The sequence below is a fragment of the Thalassophryne amazonica genome, chromosome 8 (genome assembly GCF_902500255.1).
Source record: "Thalassophryne amazonica chromosome 8, fThaAma1.1, whole genome shotgun sequence".
In the NCBI taxonomy this organism is placed as follows: domain Eukaryota; kingdom Metazoa; phylum Chordata; class Actinopteri; order Batrachoidiformes; family Batrachoididae; genus Thalassophryne; species Thalassophryne amazonica.
In genome coordinates, this window is record NC_047110.1 from 31,138,075 (window position 1) to 31,157,443 (window position 19,369).

At 41.1% G+C, this 19,369-nt stretch overlaps 1 protein-coding gene across 4 annotated transcripts in view; it reads left to right on the plus strand.

The window, feature by feature from the left end:
* Positions 1-19,369, plus strand: part of LOC117515396 (unconventional myosin-IXa-like) — a 261,979-nt gene that overhangs the window by 37,739 nt on the left and 204,871 nt on the right. For all 4 annotated transcript variants that reach the window (XM_034175936.1, XM_034175938.1, XM_034175939.1 and 1 more), the window contains 2 exons: positions 5,403-5,500; positions 7,800-7,926. In XM_034175936.1, the coding sequence (XP_034031827.1) occupies positions 5,403-5,500; positions 7,800-7,926 (225 nt within the window). The remainder of the gene's footprint in view (positions 1-5,402; positions 5,501-7,799; positions 7,927-19,369) is intronic.

Consider the following 19,369-nt stretch of genomic DNA (forward strand, 5'->3'; position numbering starts at 1 on the left):
ACTTTGTGAACAACTGCGTGGAAGAAATAGTCCAACAGTTTAAGAACAATGTTTCTCAACATTCAAATTGCAAGGAATTTAGGGATTCCATCATCTACAGTCCATAATATAATCAGAATATTCAGAGAATCTGGAGAACTTTCTACATGTAAGCGGCAAGGCTAAAAAAAACAACATTGAATGCCCGTGACCTTTGTTCCCTCAGGCGGCACTGCATTAAAAACCGACATCATTGTGTAAAGGATCTTGGACGTTGTGTCCGCCAAACAAAAGAGGAAAAAGACCATCCAGATTGTTACCAGCGCAAAGTTCAAAAGCCAGCATCTGTGATAGTATGGGGTGTGTTAGTGCCCATGGCATGGGCACTAACTCATCTGTGATGGCACCATCAATGCTGAAAGGTACATCCAGGTTTTGGAGCAACACATGCTGCCATCCAAGCAACGTCTTTTTCAGGGACGTCCCTGCTCATTTCAGCAAGACCATGCCAAACCACATTCTGCATGTGTTACAACAGTGTGGCTTCATAGTAAAAGAGTGCGGGTACTAGACTGGTCTGCCTGCAGTCCAGACCTGTCGCCCATTGAAAATGTGTGGCGCATTATGAAGTGCAAAATACGACAACGGAGACCCCGGACTGTTGAACAACTGAAGTCGTACATCAAGCAAGAATGGGAAAGAATTCCACCTACAAAGCTTCAACAGTTAATGTCCTCAGTTCCCAAATGCTTATTGAGGGTTGTTAGAAGGAAAGGTGATGTAACACAGTGGTAAACATGCCACTGTCCCAGCTTTTTTGAAACGTGTTGCAGGCATCATTTCAAAATGAGCAAATATTTCCACAAAAACAATAAAGTTTATCAGTTTCAACATTAAATATCTTGTCTTCGTGGTGTATTCAATTGAATATAGGTTGAAGAGGATTTGCAGATCATTGTATTCTGTTTTTATTTACATTTTACACAACGTCCCAACTTCATTGGAATTGGGGTTGTAATATTGATGGCTTTGCAAATTATTGCTACTATTGTTTATTATTTTTGCTCAATCTTATGATGTCTCAAATGTGCAACAAGTTTATGGCACTTTGTCACAAAATAAAACTGGCACCATTGTCAGAAAACATAAGTATTTCCATAAAGCTTTAAAAGCTTCCATCTGCCTTTTGTTGTAGATTTGTGGTTGTCATTAATTTCTTATGTTACTCTGCACCCTCCAAACAATATTTTCCAGACAGGGTTCACTAGTTGTTGAAATATTTTCACCAACTTCAAACTCTCACAACAGTTTAAAAAGGACGAGACAACTAATGTGACTTGTTGAGATGATTACACGCTGCATGCATTGATTAATTGTTCAGTCTGTGTATATACACTTGTCTTCAAAATAATAGCATTTTGTTTAAAAAAGTGAGTAAAGCTCAAAATCCTTATAGTAGCTTTTATTTCCATAAGCACAAAAGCACTGGGAACACTGCTCATTCTGGTCCAAATCAAAACATGAATAAAACGTTTATCCAATTTATTGCTTTAAAGTGAAGAAAAAGGAATGATTAGGCTGTTCAAAAATAGCAGTATAAACTAAAAAATGCTTGAAGATTTATCTTTTCTGTGAATCACTGAAGTAATATTTAGTTGTATAACCACTGTTTCTGAGAACTGCTTCACATCTGTGTTGCATGGAGTCCACCAACTTCTGGCACCTTCTGGCAACTTCTTGTATATGCCAGGACAATTGGGTTACATTCCTGTGAATGAATCCTCTTGTTCCACAGCGGGCAGCTTTGCGCTTCAAGTTAAAAGACTCGTAGCTCCTCATCTGCTCCTAACATTTCATTCTGCACATGACGAAATTCTCAGGATCCGAAAACAATAAAATCAAATCAATTTAAGTGAAAATGGTCAGTTCTGCCTCCGTGTGGAGTGGAGAATCCGTACTACAGTCTGCATGCGCGCTCGTCAGTATAAGTGTTTCCACCTGCCAATCGAAAAAGATTTTGCCAGCAAGAATTACCGTTTTGACACCGAAAACAGGGTGCAGCTCCGACCCGATCCGCTCGATTGAAACAGGTATATCAGTAGTCTGTAAAAATCCATAAATTAATGGGACAATTAAGATAATGCTTCCGAAGCTGACGTCACTTCCTCCTCCTTCTTGTCCAGTGTCGGCACGGCGGGAAGTTCCTGTTTTTTTTAGTGGCGTGCAGTTCAAAGTCCGAATATTTATCTCTTCAAGAACTGCGCACCAGGAAAGGATGAATATCAAACTGTTGTTTAATCTTAATTTTAAATATTCTTGAAAACATGGCATTACGTGTCGCCTACACTTTAAATCCGGGATTTATAATATGACATTGCCACTATGTTGAAAATTCACATTGTCCAGAAGAAAATCTAGTTGCTCTGAAGATTCAAAATTGCAATAGAACAGATGGCCTTAAGCTACTTACAGTAGCGACCCTTGCAGTCTATAATAGCGACATCATAGATCACAAAAGGGCTTCCCCGGACTTGCACAAGTGGTGTTGGGAAGCATGTCATGACAGCAAATCAGAGCAGAGAAGCACGGTGACATGTGCTTACTGTTCTCACAAATAAAATAATCCTTCATGGCAGAAAACACTTTGAAACAGCATATTTCTGTATAAATCTTTCTCATATATTTTGAAAAGGTTATACCCCTGTCATATATATACACCGATTGAGGCTGAATATGTGAAGACCAATGGACAGCAATCTCTGAGCAGTCTACATATTTCGTGCCATTCACTCAGCTGTCCCAAGTATGTTGTAAATGTTCAAAACACATCTCACGGCGGTCTATGTGCAGTTTTTGCGCCATCTAATCTCAATCGACATATTCTGACAGCATCATAACAGCATTTGAAATGATCCGATCTCGGTTGATTGAGCTCCGAGTTAGATCTGTCACAGCATTGCCTGGCGGCATGTTGTACCACATATGTCCACCTCCACTGGACCCTGGCCAGGGAGAGCAAAGGAAATGTTGATATGTAATAACATGGAGGTGGCACATATTCATCATGTACAGTGAATGTGAACAGTGCGCTATCAAACTGAAAGCACCGTGTGCCATTATGCAGCACACACCGCCGCAAATCTGAACAGGCTGTTATATCCATGATAGACCTTACAGTACAGATGTATGTCCATTCCTTCCCATGGGTGATATAAATAATGTGAAATATTGTGCCTATCATATCTGTATATACCACTGGCAGCTGCGCCTCTCTGTGATCTCATGAGCAGTAACGCGTCACTGCACGCGCCTGGCTCAGAGCTGAACGGATCTCACCTCTGTAATATACATATTATTACTTGATCACCTTCTAATTCTGTAGGAGATATGAAATGGAACTGTTTTGCCAGGCCATGACAACATTAATAGTCCATGGGCCAAGCAGGTTTTCGATACCACTTAAGGGGAAAAAACGACACTTAGAATCCAGCCTCAGTGTATCATGGCCTACACAAAAATGTATGATAGCCATCCCAGGGTGATGGCTGTAGCCAGGTAGGGATCAATGAAGAATTACACAGAGGTCAATCTTTAAAATGCTCCAATCATTTTGAAAACTATATCACATTGCTTGTCTTATGATAATGATTCCAAAAAGATATAGTTTGGACTATCTATGACAGAATGTTATGGGGTTAAAACAGCAAATAATGGTGACAAAGGTCAATTTCAGTTTGTACAGGGGTCAAATATTAAAGTTGCTCTAATTTCAGTAAAAAAAAAAAAAAATGCAAATATTGAAATAAACACTTCTGAATCTATAAATGCTGTTTTGAAACCAGATAACGTCTCTGAAGTGATTTACAAGACATTTTACGGATGCTGGCATGCACGCCCCGTGAACGCGCATCACATGGGGTTAAAAGTAACTTCTGGTCATTTCAAAACCACATGCATGAGCACATGCATGTGCTCCTGCAGGCAGCATTTAAAGGAAAATAAAATATTCCTATGGCATTGCCCCTTAGATAGATATGTTCTCTTCATTAAAATGAACTATAGATTCGCAGCATGGATCAAAAATAAACCGACTTTACAGTGCTTGGATTTCAGTAGAAACTAAATTGTGTTACTTTTATGAAATTTGAAAGGCCGCTTTATATAGAAGTATTATTGCTGATCAAAAATGATCAGTTTTACAGCCAAGTACAGGGTACAGACACATCTCCAATTCACTGAATATGTCTTGGACTTCATTTACGTCAGCCATTAAAGCTGCATTGTGTAGGGTTTAGGGGCGTTCATTAGCAGAAATGGAATACAGCGTTCATTACTATGTGTCGATTAGTGTATAAATTAGCTGTAACAAGGGATCAATGTGTTCTCATGAGTTGAGAATGACCCCTTCATATCTACATGGGAGGGCACCCCCTGATGGAAGCTGCTATGTTGCACCACCATGTTGATTTAGCTGCCCAAACTTACCAAAACATACCTACAGAGCCTTTCACATTTTGCAGCAGAGCCAGAAGACTGAATAAAAAAGAGGAGTCAGTGGTTGCGGATACACTGTCTGCTGGTTGCTAGTGCAGGCTAGTAAGTTTGTGAACCCTCATTATTGAAAGATGGGGGATCATACATAGTGCTGATCAGAAGAAATGGCAGGGAGTATGAATTCCTGTCACCAAAGAAGTGAAAGTGTGAAGGGAAACAAAATTGTAACCAACTACAGCATAATGCAGTTTGCAACTTCATCGTGACATGTCACTAAATCCTACACACAGTAGCTTTAAAAAATACAAACACTGTGGTGCTATACAGCATATGTGCCTTAAGTAGGAAGGTCTCAAAAACTGGGTGACTAGTGAGGGAAGCCACTAATGCCTGGTTCACACGGCAAGATAATTATGCCGATTCCTGACCCGATCTTCCCCTTCCGACAGTCTTAAGGAAGCCCGACTATCATGATGGCTCTAAAGATAATCTTATCAGATATTCCTGCTGTGTGTGGTATGTTTAAGAGCACATTAGTCTGCTAGGAAGGACAGTGGGACCGCTCAGACCTCTAATTGTGAATATTCAACATGTTGGGTTGTCTTGGTCCGATATCCCAGCATGTGGGGGTTGCCACCGAGCACAAACGAGCACAGAGCCTGTTGAAAGTGATGTATAGCCAATCAAAAAGAGAAGTGACGGAAACACAGAGGAGAATCCCAAATTTTTTACTCCGAAGTCACGTTTGATCTCGAGAGGTTTTGAGAGATTTCCCATCTGACATGGAAATGTTCGTGAGTGAAATCTGTTCATGTTGACTAATTCCTTATTAACTCAAGGACAGCTGGTGCTTTGTTCAGAAGCAGTTTCTGTCTCAAAGCAGTGTGATGAATTTGTTTCTGACATTTCTCTTTGTCTGTCCTCCACAGGACTGCTTCACAGTGGAAGGAGAGGACCTGAAGCATGACTTTGAGCGGCTGCAGTTAGCGATGGAGATGGTCGGCTTCCTACCTGCTACGCGCAAACAGTAAGATTACACCTGTGATCTTATGCATCCGTCATAATTGATAATGGACCCCTCAGTCAGCCTGTCTGCCACGATTGTGGTCCTGGACTGGTTTCATAAAGATGTTTTACGAGTGTGGGGGCACGAGTGTGACTTTGCAAACAGACACAGTGACATGTTGGTGTGTGCGCTGAACTGATGGGGGTGTGGAGGTGCCCACATGAGCGGTTGTGGAGATCTCTGGTTCTGGACGTCTCAGCTGGAGAACACATACCGTGTTTGAACGGACATGAACTAACAACTGCCCACTGTGACGCACATGTGTCTGCTTGCTGTCCTCACGTGGACATACATAAAAACATATATCGCTGTTGCAGTGGGCTGCAGCGAGCGAGTACATGCCGCGCACATTGACAGGCTACCCCAGTTGAAATGGACCACCAGATCATAGCACGCAGCGGGCGATCTGAATGTCACATCACTCACGTGAGCTCTGTTCCTCATGACGAAGCGTCTGTCCTGCGATGCCTCATCCACAAGACACGCGTATCGGGCCGGACATGCACGCAGGGCCAGCTGGACACACCGTCAGGATAGGTGGACGTGATAAGAGCGCTCTGCTTCTCATTCATGTCATTTCATGACTGTACGTCTGTGACCATGGGTCATCTACAGAGGAACAGATGGATCATACTTGTATTGTCCGCTTAATAAGAGGGATTCACTGAAATGTGGAGTTTTTATATGGTGTGTGGTTTTATTTATTTTTTTGTAATACCTCAATGTCTTTCTTGACATCAGGCATTTTCCCGCACCTTTTACAGGACAGCGATGGTAGCTCAGTGGTAATGTTTCTGGCTGGCAATCAGAGCTTTTGGAAATTGCAGGTTCGAATCCAGTGGATGGCATGTATTTTTTTTTTTCTTTCACAGCAGCTACGCGATGTGGTTACACATGCTGCAGCTGCTCGCACTGTGTTCCCATGGGCATGAAACCGTTGTAGCAGCCTTGTTCACGTCTGCCCGTCGGCTCTATGTTGTTGTGGTTCGCTCAAACGAGCTGTTCTGCCATGATTCACCCTAATTTGTACTTATTCGTACTATGTGTGAAGGGGCCCTTATTTTAGTCAACAAAACTTCAGTGTCTTACCTCAATAAAGGCGGCTATCATGTAAAACCATTTGTTGGAGGAGGAAGGAAGGAGAGACTTGTGGCGGGAGTGGGTGTTCCGGGACCAGAATAGTCCATTGGAGATTTATCCACACTAAGGCCAGGAGAAGCACCAACTCTGCTGCAGCGGACTCAGTCATGTTTGTACCAGATGGAGCAACCCGGAAGTAAACAAAACTGTCGCACATTGGAGCTGTTTCTTGCCAACAGCACTCGCGAGTCCGCTGTGCCCATGAAAATTGTCGACTTTCGCAAAACGGCTAATCTACAAGTTTAGCCGTCGATGTGAAACAGAGATTAGATGGATAATGTTGGGCAACTAACCTTAGTCGACTAAGTAAGCTTAGTAGACTAAAAGATTAGACTGCTTTATGAAACTGGGCCCTGGCCAGAATTTACAGTAAATCATCAATTTTATAGCCAGTGTTCGTCAGATGAATCAGGAAATGTACATATGAACATTTCCAACTCATTGAATATGTCTCACACCCATCTATAGGAAACACAGACAATATGGTTCTGTCTGTTAAATCTGTCTGGAGCAGGCAGTCCTCAAAAACTGAATGGCCCTGGAAGAAGATGAATGAGGGAAGCCTCCAAAACACCTGATGGCTCTGAAAGAGATATCTGTGGATGTGATCAGGAAACTGTTCTTGTGAAACTGTGAAACATTTGTCTGTTGCATCACCAGCTATATCACACCCTATGACTGCTGGGATAGGCTCCAGCAAGCCCCCCGACCCTTCCCATGACCCTTAATTGGCCTAGGCAGGTATAGAAAATGGATGGATCATCATTTATAGGGCTTCATAGTGGAGTGTCACAGGAAGGTTTTGTTTCAAAAGATGTGAAATTTTAACTCCTGTGTATTCGATGTCACACGGGGCATTAGGGCCTACATTTGATTTGTTTTCTTATAGTGAAAGTGATGAAACACTTGTCATAACTCTGTTGCAAAAAGTATTTGTGGAAATCTCATCAGATGACATTTTTCTGTAATTGTTGGAGACACCATCCAACAGGAGAAACGGTGCAGGATTTGACTCTGCTGTGTATCTTTTAAGAGCGTGGACTCTCACCACATGCACTGTACATCATGCTCAGTCAGACACCAAACCTCAATAACAATAAGCACCTTTCTTCTTTATCAGGATTTTCTCGCTGCTGTCAGCGATCCTCCACCTGGGAAACATTCGCTACAAGAAGAAGACCTACAGGGATGATTCCATCGATATCTGCAACCCAGAGGTCCTTCCTATTGTCTCCGAGCTGCTGGAGGTGAGCTTTGGTCTCCTGCACAGTAATGTACCTTTTTTTTTCCCAGCAACATTTGATTTATGATAACTAGGAGGCATTCAGGGAGTTTGTACCTCTACCAAGGCCACATATTACTTAAAATGTCTTCCGGAGCCTGGATTCAAAATATGTTCTGGATCAAATTCAATATAAAATTCCTCGTTTTCTAGGGAATTATTCATCTGCTCACCAGATTTCATCAACATCCTATCACAACTTCTTGAGTAAAGTGTTCTCAGTTCCAGAATACGAGGTCTGTTAGAAAAGTATCCGACCTTATTATTTTTTTAAAAAACCATATGGATTTGAATCACGTGTGATTACATCAGCCAAGCTTGAACCCTCGTGGGCGTGCAAGAGTTTTTTCACGCCTGTCGGTGACGTCATTCGCCTGTGAGCACGCCTTGTGGAAGGAGTGGTCCACCCCCCTCGTCGGAATTCCTTTGTCTGAGAAGTTGCTGAGAGACTGGCGCTGTGCTTGATCAAAATGTTTTCAAAAACTATGAGGCACATCCGAGTGGACACCATTCAAGAAATTCAGCTGGTTTTCTGTGAAAATTTTAACGGCTGATGAGAGATTTTGGATTGTTTCTATCGCTGTAAGGACTTCCCACAGAGTGGGACATCGCGCAGCACTCTGAGGCGACGTCGTCATCCTGTTTCAAGCTGAAAACCTCCAAATTTAAGCCTCTGTTGACCCAGGACGTCGTGAGAGAACAGAGAACTTTCAGAAATGGTCGGAATCAGCAGTTTATCCGGACATTCCACTTTTAAAGGAGATTTTTTTTTAATGAAAGACGTGCGGACGGATTGCCGCGTCGGCTCGCAGCCGGCGCAGCGCACCCACCACAGGAAAAACACCTCCGTTGGAAGCCTTAAGGACAAGTTGGAACATGCCCTGCTGTTAAACAATTTCTCAGATACTCACTCAACTGAAAGCCACCAAAAGCTGCCTGGATTTTACAAATGGTTATCAACACGGAGGTGTTTTTCCTGTGGCGGGCGCACCGCGCCGGCTGCGAGCCGACGCGCCAATCCGTCCGCACATCTTTCATTAAAAAAATCTCCTTTAACAGTGGAATGTCTGGATAAACTGCTGATTCCGACCTCTTCTGAAAGTTCTCTGTTCTCTCACAACGTCCTGGGTCAACAGAGGCTTAAATTTGGAGGTTTTCAGCTTGAAACAGGATGACGACGTCGCCTCGGAGCGCCGCGCGACATCCCGCTCCGTGGGAAGTCCTTACAGCGATAAAAACAATCCAAAATCTCTCATCAGCCGTTAAAATTTTCACAGAAAACCAGCTGAATTTCTCAAATGGTGTCCACTCGGATGTGCCTCAGTTTCTGAAAAAATTTTGATCAAGCACAGCGCCAGTCTCTCAGCAACTTCTCAGACAATGAAAATCCGACGAGGGGGCTGGACCACTCCTTCCACAAGGCGTGCTCACAGGCGAATGACGTCACCGACAGGCGTGAAAAAACTCACACATGCGCACGAGGGTTCAAGCTTGGCTGATGTAATCACACGTGATTCAAATCTGTATAGTTTAAAAAAAAAACTAAAACTGTTGGTTTCTTTTCTAATAGACCTCGTATATTCAGGATCACCTCCAAAATTGAATTACTTATTTTCAGGAACATTATCTGGTCATCAAATTTAATTAAAATGTGATAATTACTTTTTGAATTGTCCTGCCAGTTAAAATATTAGCGCCATGAGAATTTGCGTGATTTTTTTCCTGAATTTAGGATTTCTTAGGACGATCTGGGTCAAGTATTCCTGACTTTTTTCAAGCATCTACTTGGCTGCCAAAATAATGCTTAAAATGGGTCTAATTTTGCCTAAAACCCAGGAGCTCCTACAGCGGGCGGACACCAGACCTACTTTCAGGATTTTTCAGGATGTTTCATTGTCATGCCTGACAATATGTCCTTTACAAAGATAAAATTGAAATTGAATCCACATTTTACAGAAAGCATTTTCTACAATATAAACCAATTTTCAGTTGATGTTTACGCTGAAATGTAGTACTCTAAATAGCTTAAAGAATAATAAAAAATTAAGAGATGCAGCTACATTTTTACTGCGAGGTTGGTTTGTTTTCCCCAAACAGCCTCTTTTGTCATTTACTTATCCAAAGGTATTCCATCACATGCCCACTGCAGATAGCCAAAAAGTTCATAATGGACATATATGATTCCCACTGCCAAATTTTGTTTTTATCAGCTTTACGAGCAAAGTTTGTGGGGACAGCAGAATTTAAGAGGTGTGTCCAGAGGACGTCATCCAGTACTTCAACAAAGTACTGTTTGTGTTGATGCTATTTTCAGACAGCGTGCCACAGCGTGGGCCTTCTTCTGCACCGGGAACATCATGAATGCTGTTTCACAGCCACCCGTCTGGTTAACACATTAAAATAAACATGCAAACGTATCACGGCACATTCCACGCTGCAGTGGCTTCTGTGGCTTCTCAGCCGCAACTGGTGCCTTAGGAATGCTCTGTGATTGGTCCAATCTTGCGTTTGCATGAACTTTATAGGCGTAGCTTCTCTCATTGTAGGTTGTCAAGCAGTTTGATTTTAAATAGTGCACTTTGAGCACTGCTGAAGTGGTTCACTTGATGTTTAGCTGACCTCTGGTTTCAGCTGCGATAATCCACTGAAAGCAACTGGACTCCGTTTCCTCTGTGACCGCCCTGCTGCCTGTTTTTAGGAAAAATATACTGAGTGTTGAAGTTGTAGCTGCCTAAGTGCTGCTAATTTACAAACATTTGTGGCTGCACATATTGGAAAAAGCTGACATTATAATATTTAGATTTTCTGAGGTATATTGCAAGGTGAAAAACTACACAAAATTGCACAAAATGATGTGAAGAGATATTTTTAATCAATAAATCATTCCAGAATGATCAGGCTGATTTTTGTAAGGTTATGACCCTGCATAGAAAAAAAAAAAAAAATAATTAAAGAAAAGGTGAAAAATGACTTCTTACTCTGCTGGGCATACTTGGCAAAGTATGGTTATTTTTTTTTTTTTTCTTCTTCATCCTTTCTGTACCTGAAATCAGGCTTTCAGGTCCACAAAACAATAGAGCACGTTCAGCCAAGTATCACTGTTCAAAATAAATGTCATAAACTGACACTGCTGCTGCAGATTACTAAAATAGTGTAGAAATAATGAATGTGTGAGTGCAGTGGTCAAAGGTTGAGTCAAAAGATTACATTTTGAAAAGGTGAAAATACTTTAATTATGACACTGAAATAGATCCTTGTCATTTGATATTTCTTAAAATTAGACAAGTGTTTCTTCTCAGAACAGGAAGCCAAAAGCAGTGGGGCAGAGGCAACTCTGTGTCTGTACAGCAGTTGACTCCGCCCCGCAGGTAGGCTACTGACTCAGTGCTAAGCCGCCGAGAACCAAAGTGGGAGTATGTGGAAGCATACATCTGCTTTCTTCAATCCAGCGAAAAATTGCGACAGGATCTTGATGTCCACACAGACATTGTGTGTGCCTCTAATCGCCTTATGGTGTACTAGATTTAGCTATGGTGAATCATGGATGCATGTTTATGAAAAGGTAGCGGAGTCGTTTAACTGGGTGAAACATGACGAAAATGCACGGTAAATGGAATTAAATGCATGGTGCATCACATCCTTTATACCAGGGGTGCTCAAGTTCGGTCCTCGAGAGCTACCTTCCTGATACTCTTAGTTGTCTCCCTGCTCCAACACACCTGAATCCAATGAAAGGCTCATTAAAAGCCTGCTAACAAGTCTTTCATTGGATTCAGGTGTGTTGGAGCAGGGAGACAACTAAGAGTATCAGGAAGGTAGCTCTCGAGGACCGAACTTGACCACCCCTGCTTTATACAGTAGACTGTTTCTGTGCGCAAAAGCCTCAAGTGAAAGACAGAGAGACGAGCCAGCTGGAACAGCGGCACCCCATCTCCGCAGCAGAGACATGGACCGTCATGCATGCACGCATGCACACACTCCTAGCGATCGACAGAGAGACAAGACGTGCCATGTGACAAGAATGCCTTCGGCTCTGCACATACCACAGGCAGAGAGCTCTGAATTTTTTCCTTAATTTCTCCAGTACCGAAAGCAGTATCATTATCAATACTCCAGCCTTTAACAGTGTAGCACCAGGCCCCATTTAATACTGGGTTTCAGTAACCATCTGTACAGTAGTGTTCAGAATAATAGTAGTGCTATGTGACTAAAAAGATTAATCCAGGTTTTGAGTATATTTCTTATTGTTACATGGGAAACAAGGTACCAGTAGATTCTCACAAATCCAACAAGACCAAATATTCATGATATGCGCACTCTTAAGGCTATGAAATTGGGCTATTAGTAAAGAAAAGTAGAAAAGGGGGTGTTCACAATAATAGTAGTATCTGCTGTTGATGCTACAAACTCAAAACTATTATGTTCAAACTGCTTTTTTTTAGCAATCCTGTGAATCACTAAACTAGTATTTAGTTGTATAACCACAGTTTTTCATGATTTCTTTTTTCATCTGCGAGGCATTAATTTGTTGGTTTGGAACCAAGATTTTGCTTGTTTACTAGTGTGCTTGGGGTCATTGTCTTGTTGAAACACCCATTTCAAGGGCATGTCCTCTTCAGCATAAGGCAACATGACGTCTTCAAGTATTTCGACATATCCAAACTGATCCATGATACCTGGTATGAAATATATAGGCCCAACACCATAGTAGGAGAAACATGCCCATATCATGATGCTTGCACCACCATGCTTCACTCTCTTCACTGTGAATTGTGGCTTGAATTCAGAGTTTGGGCGTCATCTCACAAACTGTCTGCGGCCCTTGGACCCAAAAAGAAAAATTTTACTCTCATCAGTCCACAAAATATTCCTCCATTTCTCTTTAGGCCAGTTGATGTGTTCTTTGGCAAATTGTAACCTCTTCTGCACATGGCTTTTATTTAACAGAGGGACTTTGCGGGGGATTCTTGCATATAAATTAGCTTCACACAGGTGTCTTCTAACTGTCACAGTACTTACAGGTAACTCCAGACTGTCGTTGATCATCCTGGAGCTGATCAATGAGTGAGCCTTTGCCATTCTGGTTATTCTTCTATCCATTTTGATGGTTGTTTAACGTTTTCTTCCATGAGTCTCTGTTTTTATTTTTTGTTTTTGTTTTTTTTTGTTTTTTTGTCCATTTTAAAGCATTGGAGGTTCATTGCAGATGAACAGCCTATAATTTTTTGCACTTGCGTATAAGTTTTCCCCTCTCCAATCAACTTTTTAATCAAACTACGCTGTTCTTCTGAACAATGTCTTGAACATCCCATTTTCCTCAGGCTTTCAAAGAGAAAAGCATGTTCAACAGGTGCTGGCTTCATCCTTACATAGGGGACACCTGATTCACACCTGTTTGTTCCACAAAATTGACGAACTCACTGACTGAATGCCACACTACTATTATTGTGAACACCCCCTTTTCTACTTTTTTTTTACTAATAGCCCAATTTCATAGCCTTAAGAGTGTGCATATCATGAATGATTGGTCTTGTTGGATTTATGAGAATCTACTGAATCTACTGGTACCTTGTTTCCCATGTAAAAATAAGAAATATACTCAAAACCTGGATTACTCTTTGTAGTCACATAGCACTACTATTATTCTGAACACTACTGTACATCCAACCTGCCTGAAAAAAAAAAAAAAAGATATTAGCTTTATGTGTCATTTGATGGCCGCATCAGCCTTTGAAAAACCCAGTTCACGAGTATCTATCATCACTTTTGGTTGGTTTACTTTGCATTTGCTCCACAAACAAGCAGCACCAGAATTCAAGTGTGACTGGAATATGACTACAGTGGCCATGTTGCAGATATTTGGCATGTGTGAGTGCAAATCCTGTGTTCACATCTGCTTAAAAGCGTAGTATCAGGAGGAAGCAGTACCACACTTTAATTCAGTCAGACTAAACAACGCAGATGTAAACATTCCCACGTTGTACCGACTGTATGTCTCTGCTCCTCCAGAATTTGGGCTCACGTCTGCATCTTTGTTTTACCTGTTTTTTTTTTTTTTTCTTCTTTAATGCTCATTTTTTAAAATTTTATCACTTCAGTTACAGTGCAGAAACATATTCAAAAACAGTTTTTCAAAAGGTTTGATGTCTTATTTCTATATGTGTCCACTTAAGAAGTATCAACATGCAGCTATCAATTGTTTTTGAAAAGTGAGACAGCTGTGCTTACTGTCCACTCATGCAAAAACATTTTCTGGCATTAGTTATTGTACCACCCAGAGTTTACAAGTTGAGAATATTTTGCTGCATTTAGGTTCACTGCTTGAACCAAAAATGGTTTGTCATTCAATGAGAGGGACCACACACACAAATACACACATTTGTCAGTTTCCGCTGCTCAAACATGCACATACTGTTGGGATTTAACTCAGGAGTGAGGGTCGTGTCACTTCCAGTCCCTTTTACAAACTGGGTTGATTAATGCAGATCTGCTTGTTGAGTCACTGACAAAACGGTGTCTGAAGTGTGTTAGAGACTTCTGTCAGTGGCACAGCAGGAATGTTGGGACGGTACAAAGGTTTTATGGTTAACATCTGAACCTGTTTGACTCTACAGAGGTCCAGCGTTGCGGTAGTGGGAGTTGGGCCACATACTGGTTTAGTGTTTTGAGTTTATTAAGATGTGTCTTAGTTGGTATAGTGGCAACAGCTATTTATTTTCCAGGACATGTAAGCGTGGCCAGCACAGTGGGTTAGTGGTTAGCACTGTTGCCTCACGACAAGAAGGTTCTGGGATCACTTCCCGTCTGGTCTTTTTTGTTTGGAGTTTGCATGTTTTCATCCTGTTAGCTTGGGTTACATGAATTGGAAGCTTTAACTTGATTGTAGTTGTGAGTTGAGAGTGTGAATGTGTTTGTCTATATGCAATGGACTGGCGTCTTCTCTAGGGTGCACCCCACCTTTCACCCAGTGACCACTGGGATAGGCTCCCCGTGACCATTAACTTGAATAAGTGGGTAGAGAAAACGAATGAAATGACATTTAAAGAACTTCATAATGCAAACAAAGAAAGAAATCCAAAACACAACTCATTAAAGCCAAGGATGGCAACACGGTGGATTAGTGGTTTACACTGATGCCTCACAGCAAGAAGGTTGCGGGATCACTTCTCACTTGTGGCCTTTCTCTGTGGAGTTTGCGTGTTCTCCAGGTGTTTATGTGGGTTCCCTCCAGGAGCTTCGACTTTCTCTCAATCATTGCCGAAAGTGTGAGTGCGGCTGTAAATGTGTTAGTTTGTCTATATGTGCTCCTGTTATAAACTGGACTCCTGTCCAAGGTGTCCCCTGCCTCACACACTATGACTGCTGTGATAGACTGCAGTGCCCCAGTGACCCTTAATTGGAGTAAGCATGTATAGAAAATGAATATTTTTGTTGTTGTTTAGAAAACACATGGCATCGCATCTTATGGCAAAGCTAAATAGAAGCAATAATGTAGAGCATTAGTGCCTCAGTGGGATAAGGAGTTGGGCTAACAATATGTTGACCTGGGTTTGATTTCCTCTTGTGCTACCTCTTTTTGTCCCTGGGCAAAACATGTCATCTGCAGTGTCTCAGTCCACCCAAATGAAATAGGCTGTCATCCACTTCTCACTATGAAATACGGGGATAAGCATTGATGCCAGTGGGTCTCAGGGTCTAAATAGGTTAATTAATAGGAACGTGGTTGTTTTTAATTTGTAATTTTGAATCACAGATAAGAAATATTACGGATACGCATCCCTGATGATCAGTCACGCAATAATTTAAACAGATATCTGAATCTACTCTTTTGCTACAGCACATTGGGTGCTTTTTGTGGGGAGTAACATTCCACTACTTTTGACTTTTCAGACAGTGCTGTGCTCTTTGTGGATTAACTGAGGTTCTCATTGCAGTGCAGGGTCTGAGTTTGTTATTGTCTCAGTTGTGACACTCAAACCTGGCCGTCTCTAATACTAGGTCCACACACACATTGAAAAAAAGGACACATTGCAGAAGCTCAAATTTTATAAGATCTTACCACACCCGTCGTAAAGTTCAAATCTGATGTCCTTCAACTTTTTACTTTTGTCCAATCTAAAAAAAACACCTGAAGGGACACCGTTATATTAATGATTCAGAGGTACAAGTAGCTATGGTTGCTGGTGCCAAGAGAAGACACCTGATTTGTTCACCGATGGAATGCAAAATCTTGTTTGGCGTTGGCGTACGTGTGTAGAAAGGGAAGGTGTTGTGTGAATGAAAATGTCCATATGCATGTGGAATTTATGGATATGATGTTGCAATTAAAATGTGATGCAGGTGGAGACACAGGCATCCTCCCATCACATAACAATATCTATTTTTCTGATGTTATAACAATACTGAGTGATATAGGCTATATTTTACTCTCCAGTCGATTGTTTGTGGACGGTGAGGCAACGCTTAGGTCCCCTGGCCACCACAATACCCAGGCCCCACCTACACCACAAGACTTATTTGTCAAACATGGAATTAAAATGCAAGACTGCTGAGAGGAAGCCCAGGGGGATCGTACCACTCCAAGGAAGCCCAGCCCCCACAAGACCCACCAACCAACCATCCCACAAGCCATACATTAATCATATTTGATTTTTCTTGGATTAGAAATGTTTAGACATTTCAGATTTGATTTTCTGTTGACCCACTATTGACGACACAGATGGTATCAAAATTCTGAAGTGTTTCATCCTTTTGCCAAGTATTGTACATACTATATGCAGTGTTGCCCAGTCAACATTTATTTCACTATTATGTAGTATCTGCTAAATGGCTGACACAGTTTTAGTTTCTTAAATACAAGTTTGACCTGATACTCAGTTTGACTGGGTTATTTTGAACCACTCATCTTAACAGTCCAGGCTTCACTTTGGTACTGTATGAGGAGTATTTTATTTTTTTAAAGGGTAGGGCTGATAAACACTGATCTCACCGTTGCTGTGGTCAACTAATGAGAGGCACTCTACAAGGAAAAACTGCTTGCCGTAAGTGTGGATTGATGTGTGAATGGGGATGAGACCACTTGGTACTTCCTGTTTACTGTGGTGCTGAAAGCAGAGGAGGAAGTAGAGATTTTAGCTTGGATATACAGCTGACAGGCTAGATCCTCTGTATTTTTTCCCCCTATCCAGAGAAATTCTTGTGTAAAATAGACGTTAGTCCAAAGGTATAGTTTTCAATAAGTTGAAATGTACAATATGAGTTCGTTCACAGCATTTAAAATCTGATTAATGGCAATCAAATAAGAATATTATTTATTTATGGTCATCGCACAATGATTCTCTGCCACATTTTTTGCTTTTACTGATATTTAAATTCTTTTCAGTAATCAGGCTTCTTGAAGTAGTTGAATCAAACACTTTAGTAGCATGTCAGTTGAATATGTTTTAACTATCATTCAAAAGACATTCTCAGTTCTAGCTGGTACAGAAAAGAACACTGATAAAGTTGTTACAAGAGATGTGCCCAGTAGTCATGATAGTACCGAGGTTAGCACTCTTACCTCGGTACTATCATGACTACTGGGACACCAGCCTGGTACGCTACAGTTCAATTAATTTAAAATTTTGGTTACCTCTGCACATTTCACATGTTTGAGCCATACGACTGCTGTTACTTGTACCGTTACACAAAAATAGCAAAAACCAACAATGAAATAAATCTCACAATTATTGTTCCACACATAAGACTGGAATTAATGGTGAGTGTTTTAGCCCCCCCACACACACATACGTTCCACTCAAATATTAGACATAATCCCTACACAAAGATATGGTTATAGAACATTCAAACCAGGCCTGCCAAGAATGTATGACGGACCACAGATCAGGTCTGCTGCAGATTTTCCAGACACCTGGGGCACATGGGAAGCCCGGGGAGGCTGTACTTAGTTGTTTTTTTCCCACTTGGAAATAAATACTGTATGTGCCAACACTTCTCCTGAAACAGCCATAGAAGACGACTTTTAGATGATAAGAGATGCATTTAATATTTACCTCATATAGTACAGTGTTTGTATTTAAAGAATACCTTGTTGTAGTTGGAATTTCTTAAAAATAGTTTTTATATAATAGCGACTTTTTTAGTTTGACTTTCGCTGACCCATGATTTTGTGAAGTTAATTACACTTGATCAACAAAACTTTGGACTTAAAAAGTCACTTCTGACTTAAAAGAAAATGTGGTGGAAAGACTGAGGATCAGCCAAGGACAAAGTGATTTGATTTTAAGAAAAATCAGTTAAAATTCAAGGTCATAGGTCAAAGTAAAATATTAATATATAGAGGATATTTAGAATGGCTAGAATGAGGAAGTGATTAAGGGTGCACCACCTATGGTTACTATTAAACATCTATGTGAAGTGCAATATCATTTTTCTTTTGGTCACACGACTTATACTGTAGGTACTAATTCTTTGGACACAGAAGTTACATTTCACCTGCAAAAGTAATCGTTAATTTGCATCTTAAAAAAATAAGTATTACTGAGTCACAAAGTATTCCGTGTTGAACTCTCTGTGTGCTGCTTATTGTTTCAGAGTAGAATGTGAAAATAATCACTGTTTGCATTATTGACATTAAAAATCGTCCTCGGACTCATTTGAACAAGTGGTTTGAAAGAAATAAAATTACAAACAGTATAAAATTCATATTTATTTTATGTTCAATAAGCTGTATCATTTATAAGATAGAATTAGGGATGACTTTGTCAAGTGGATACATTTCCACAATCGACCGACTGCTAGCGAGTTCAGAAAGGGGTATTGTCTCCTGTTATTATTTGATCAAATCTTATTACCTCACGACAAATGTGCCTCACAATTTGTTTCCTAACAATAAGATGTGTTCAGGCTGAGCAGCAATTATTCAACTGCACAATAGGCTCTGCTGTCAAATGAGGGATTACCAGGCGGTGTGAAATGAAGCCTGTTTATTCCACCCCACACACATACGAGGTCTATTAGAAAAGTATCCGACCTTATTATTTTTTCAAAAACCATATTGAATCACGTGTGATTGCATCAGACAAGCTTGAACCCTCGTGCGCATGCGTGAGTTTTTCCACGTCTGTCGGTTGCGTCATTTGCCTGTGAGCAGGCTTTGAGTGAGGAGTGGTCCAGCCCCCTTGTCGGATTTTCATTGTCAGGAAATAGCGGAATGATTTGGGCTTTTTTTCCATCAGAATTTTTTCAGAAACTGTTAGAGACTGGCAGCAGGAAACCATTAGAAAAATTTATCTGGCTTTCGGTGAAAATGTTACGGGCTTGGTAGAGAATAAGGAGTGTTACTGTCGCTTTAAGAACGGCCCCCAGCGGCTGTGGGGCGCGCCACGCTCCGAAGCCGCCATCGACAG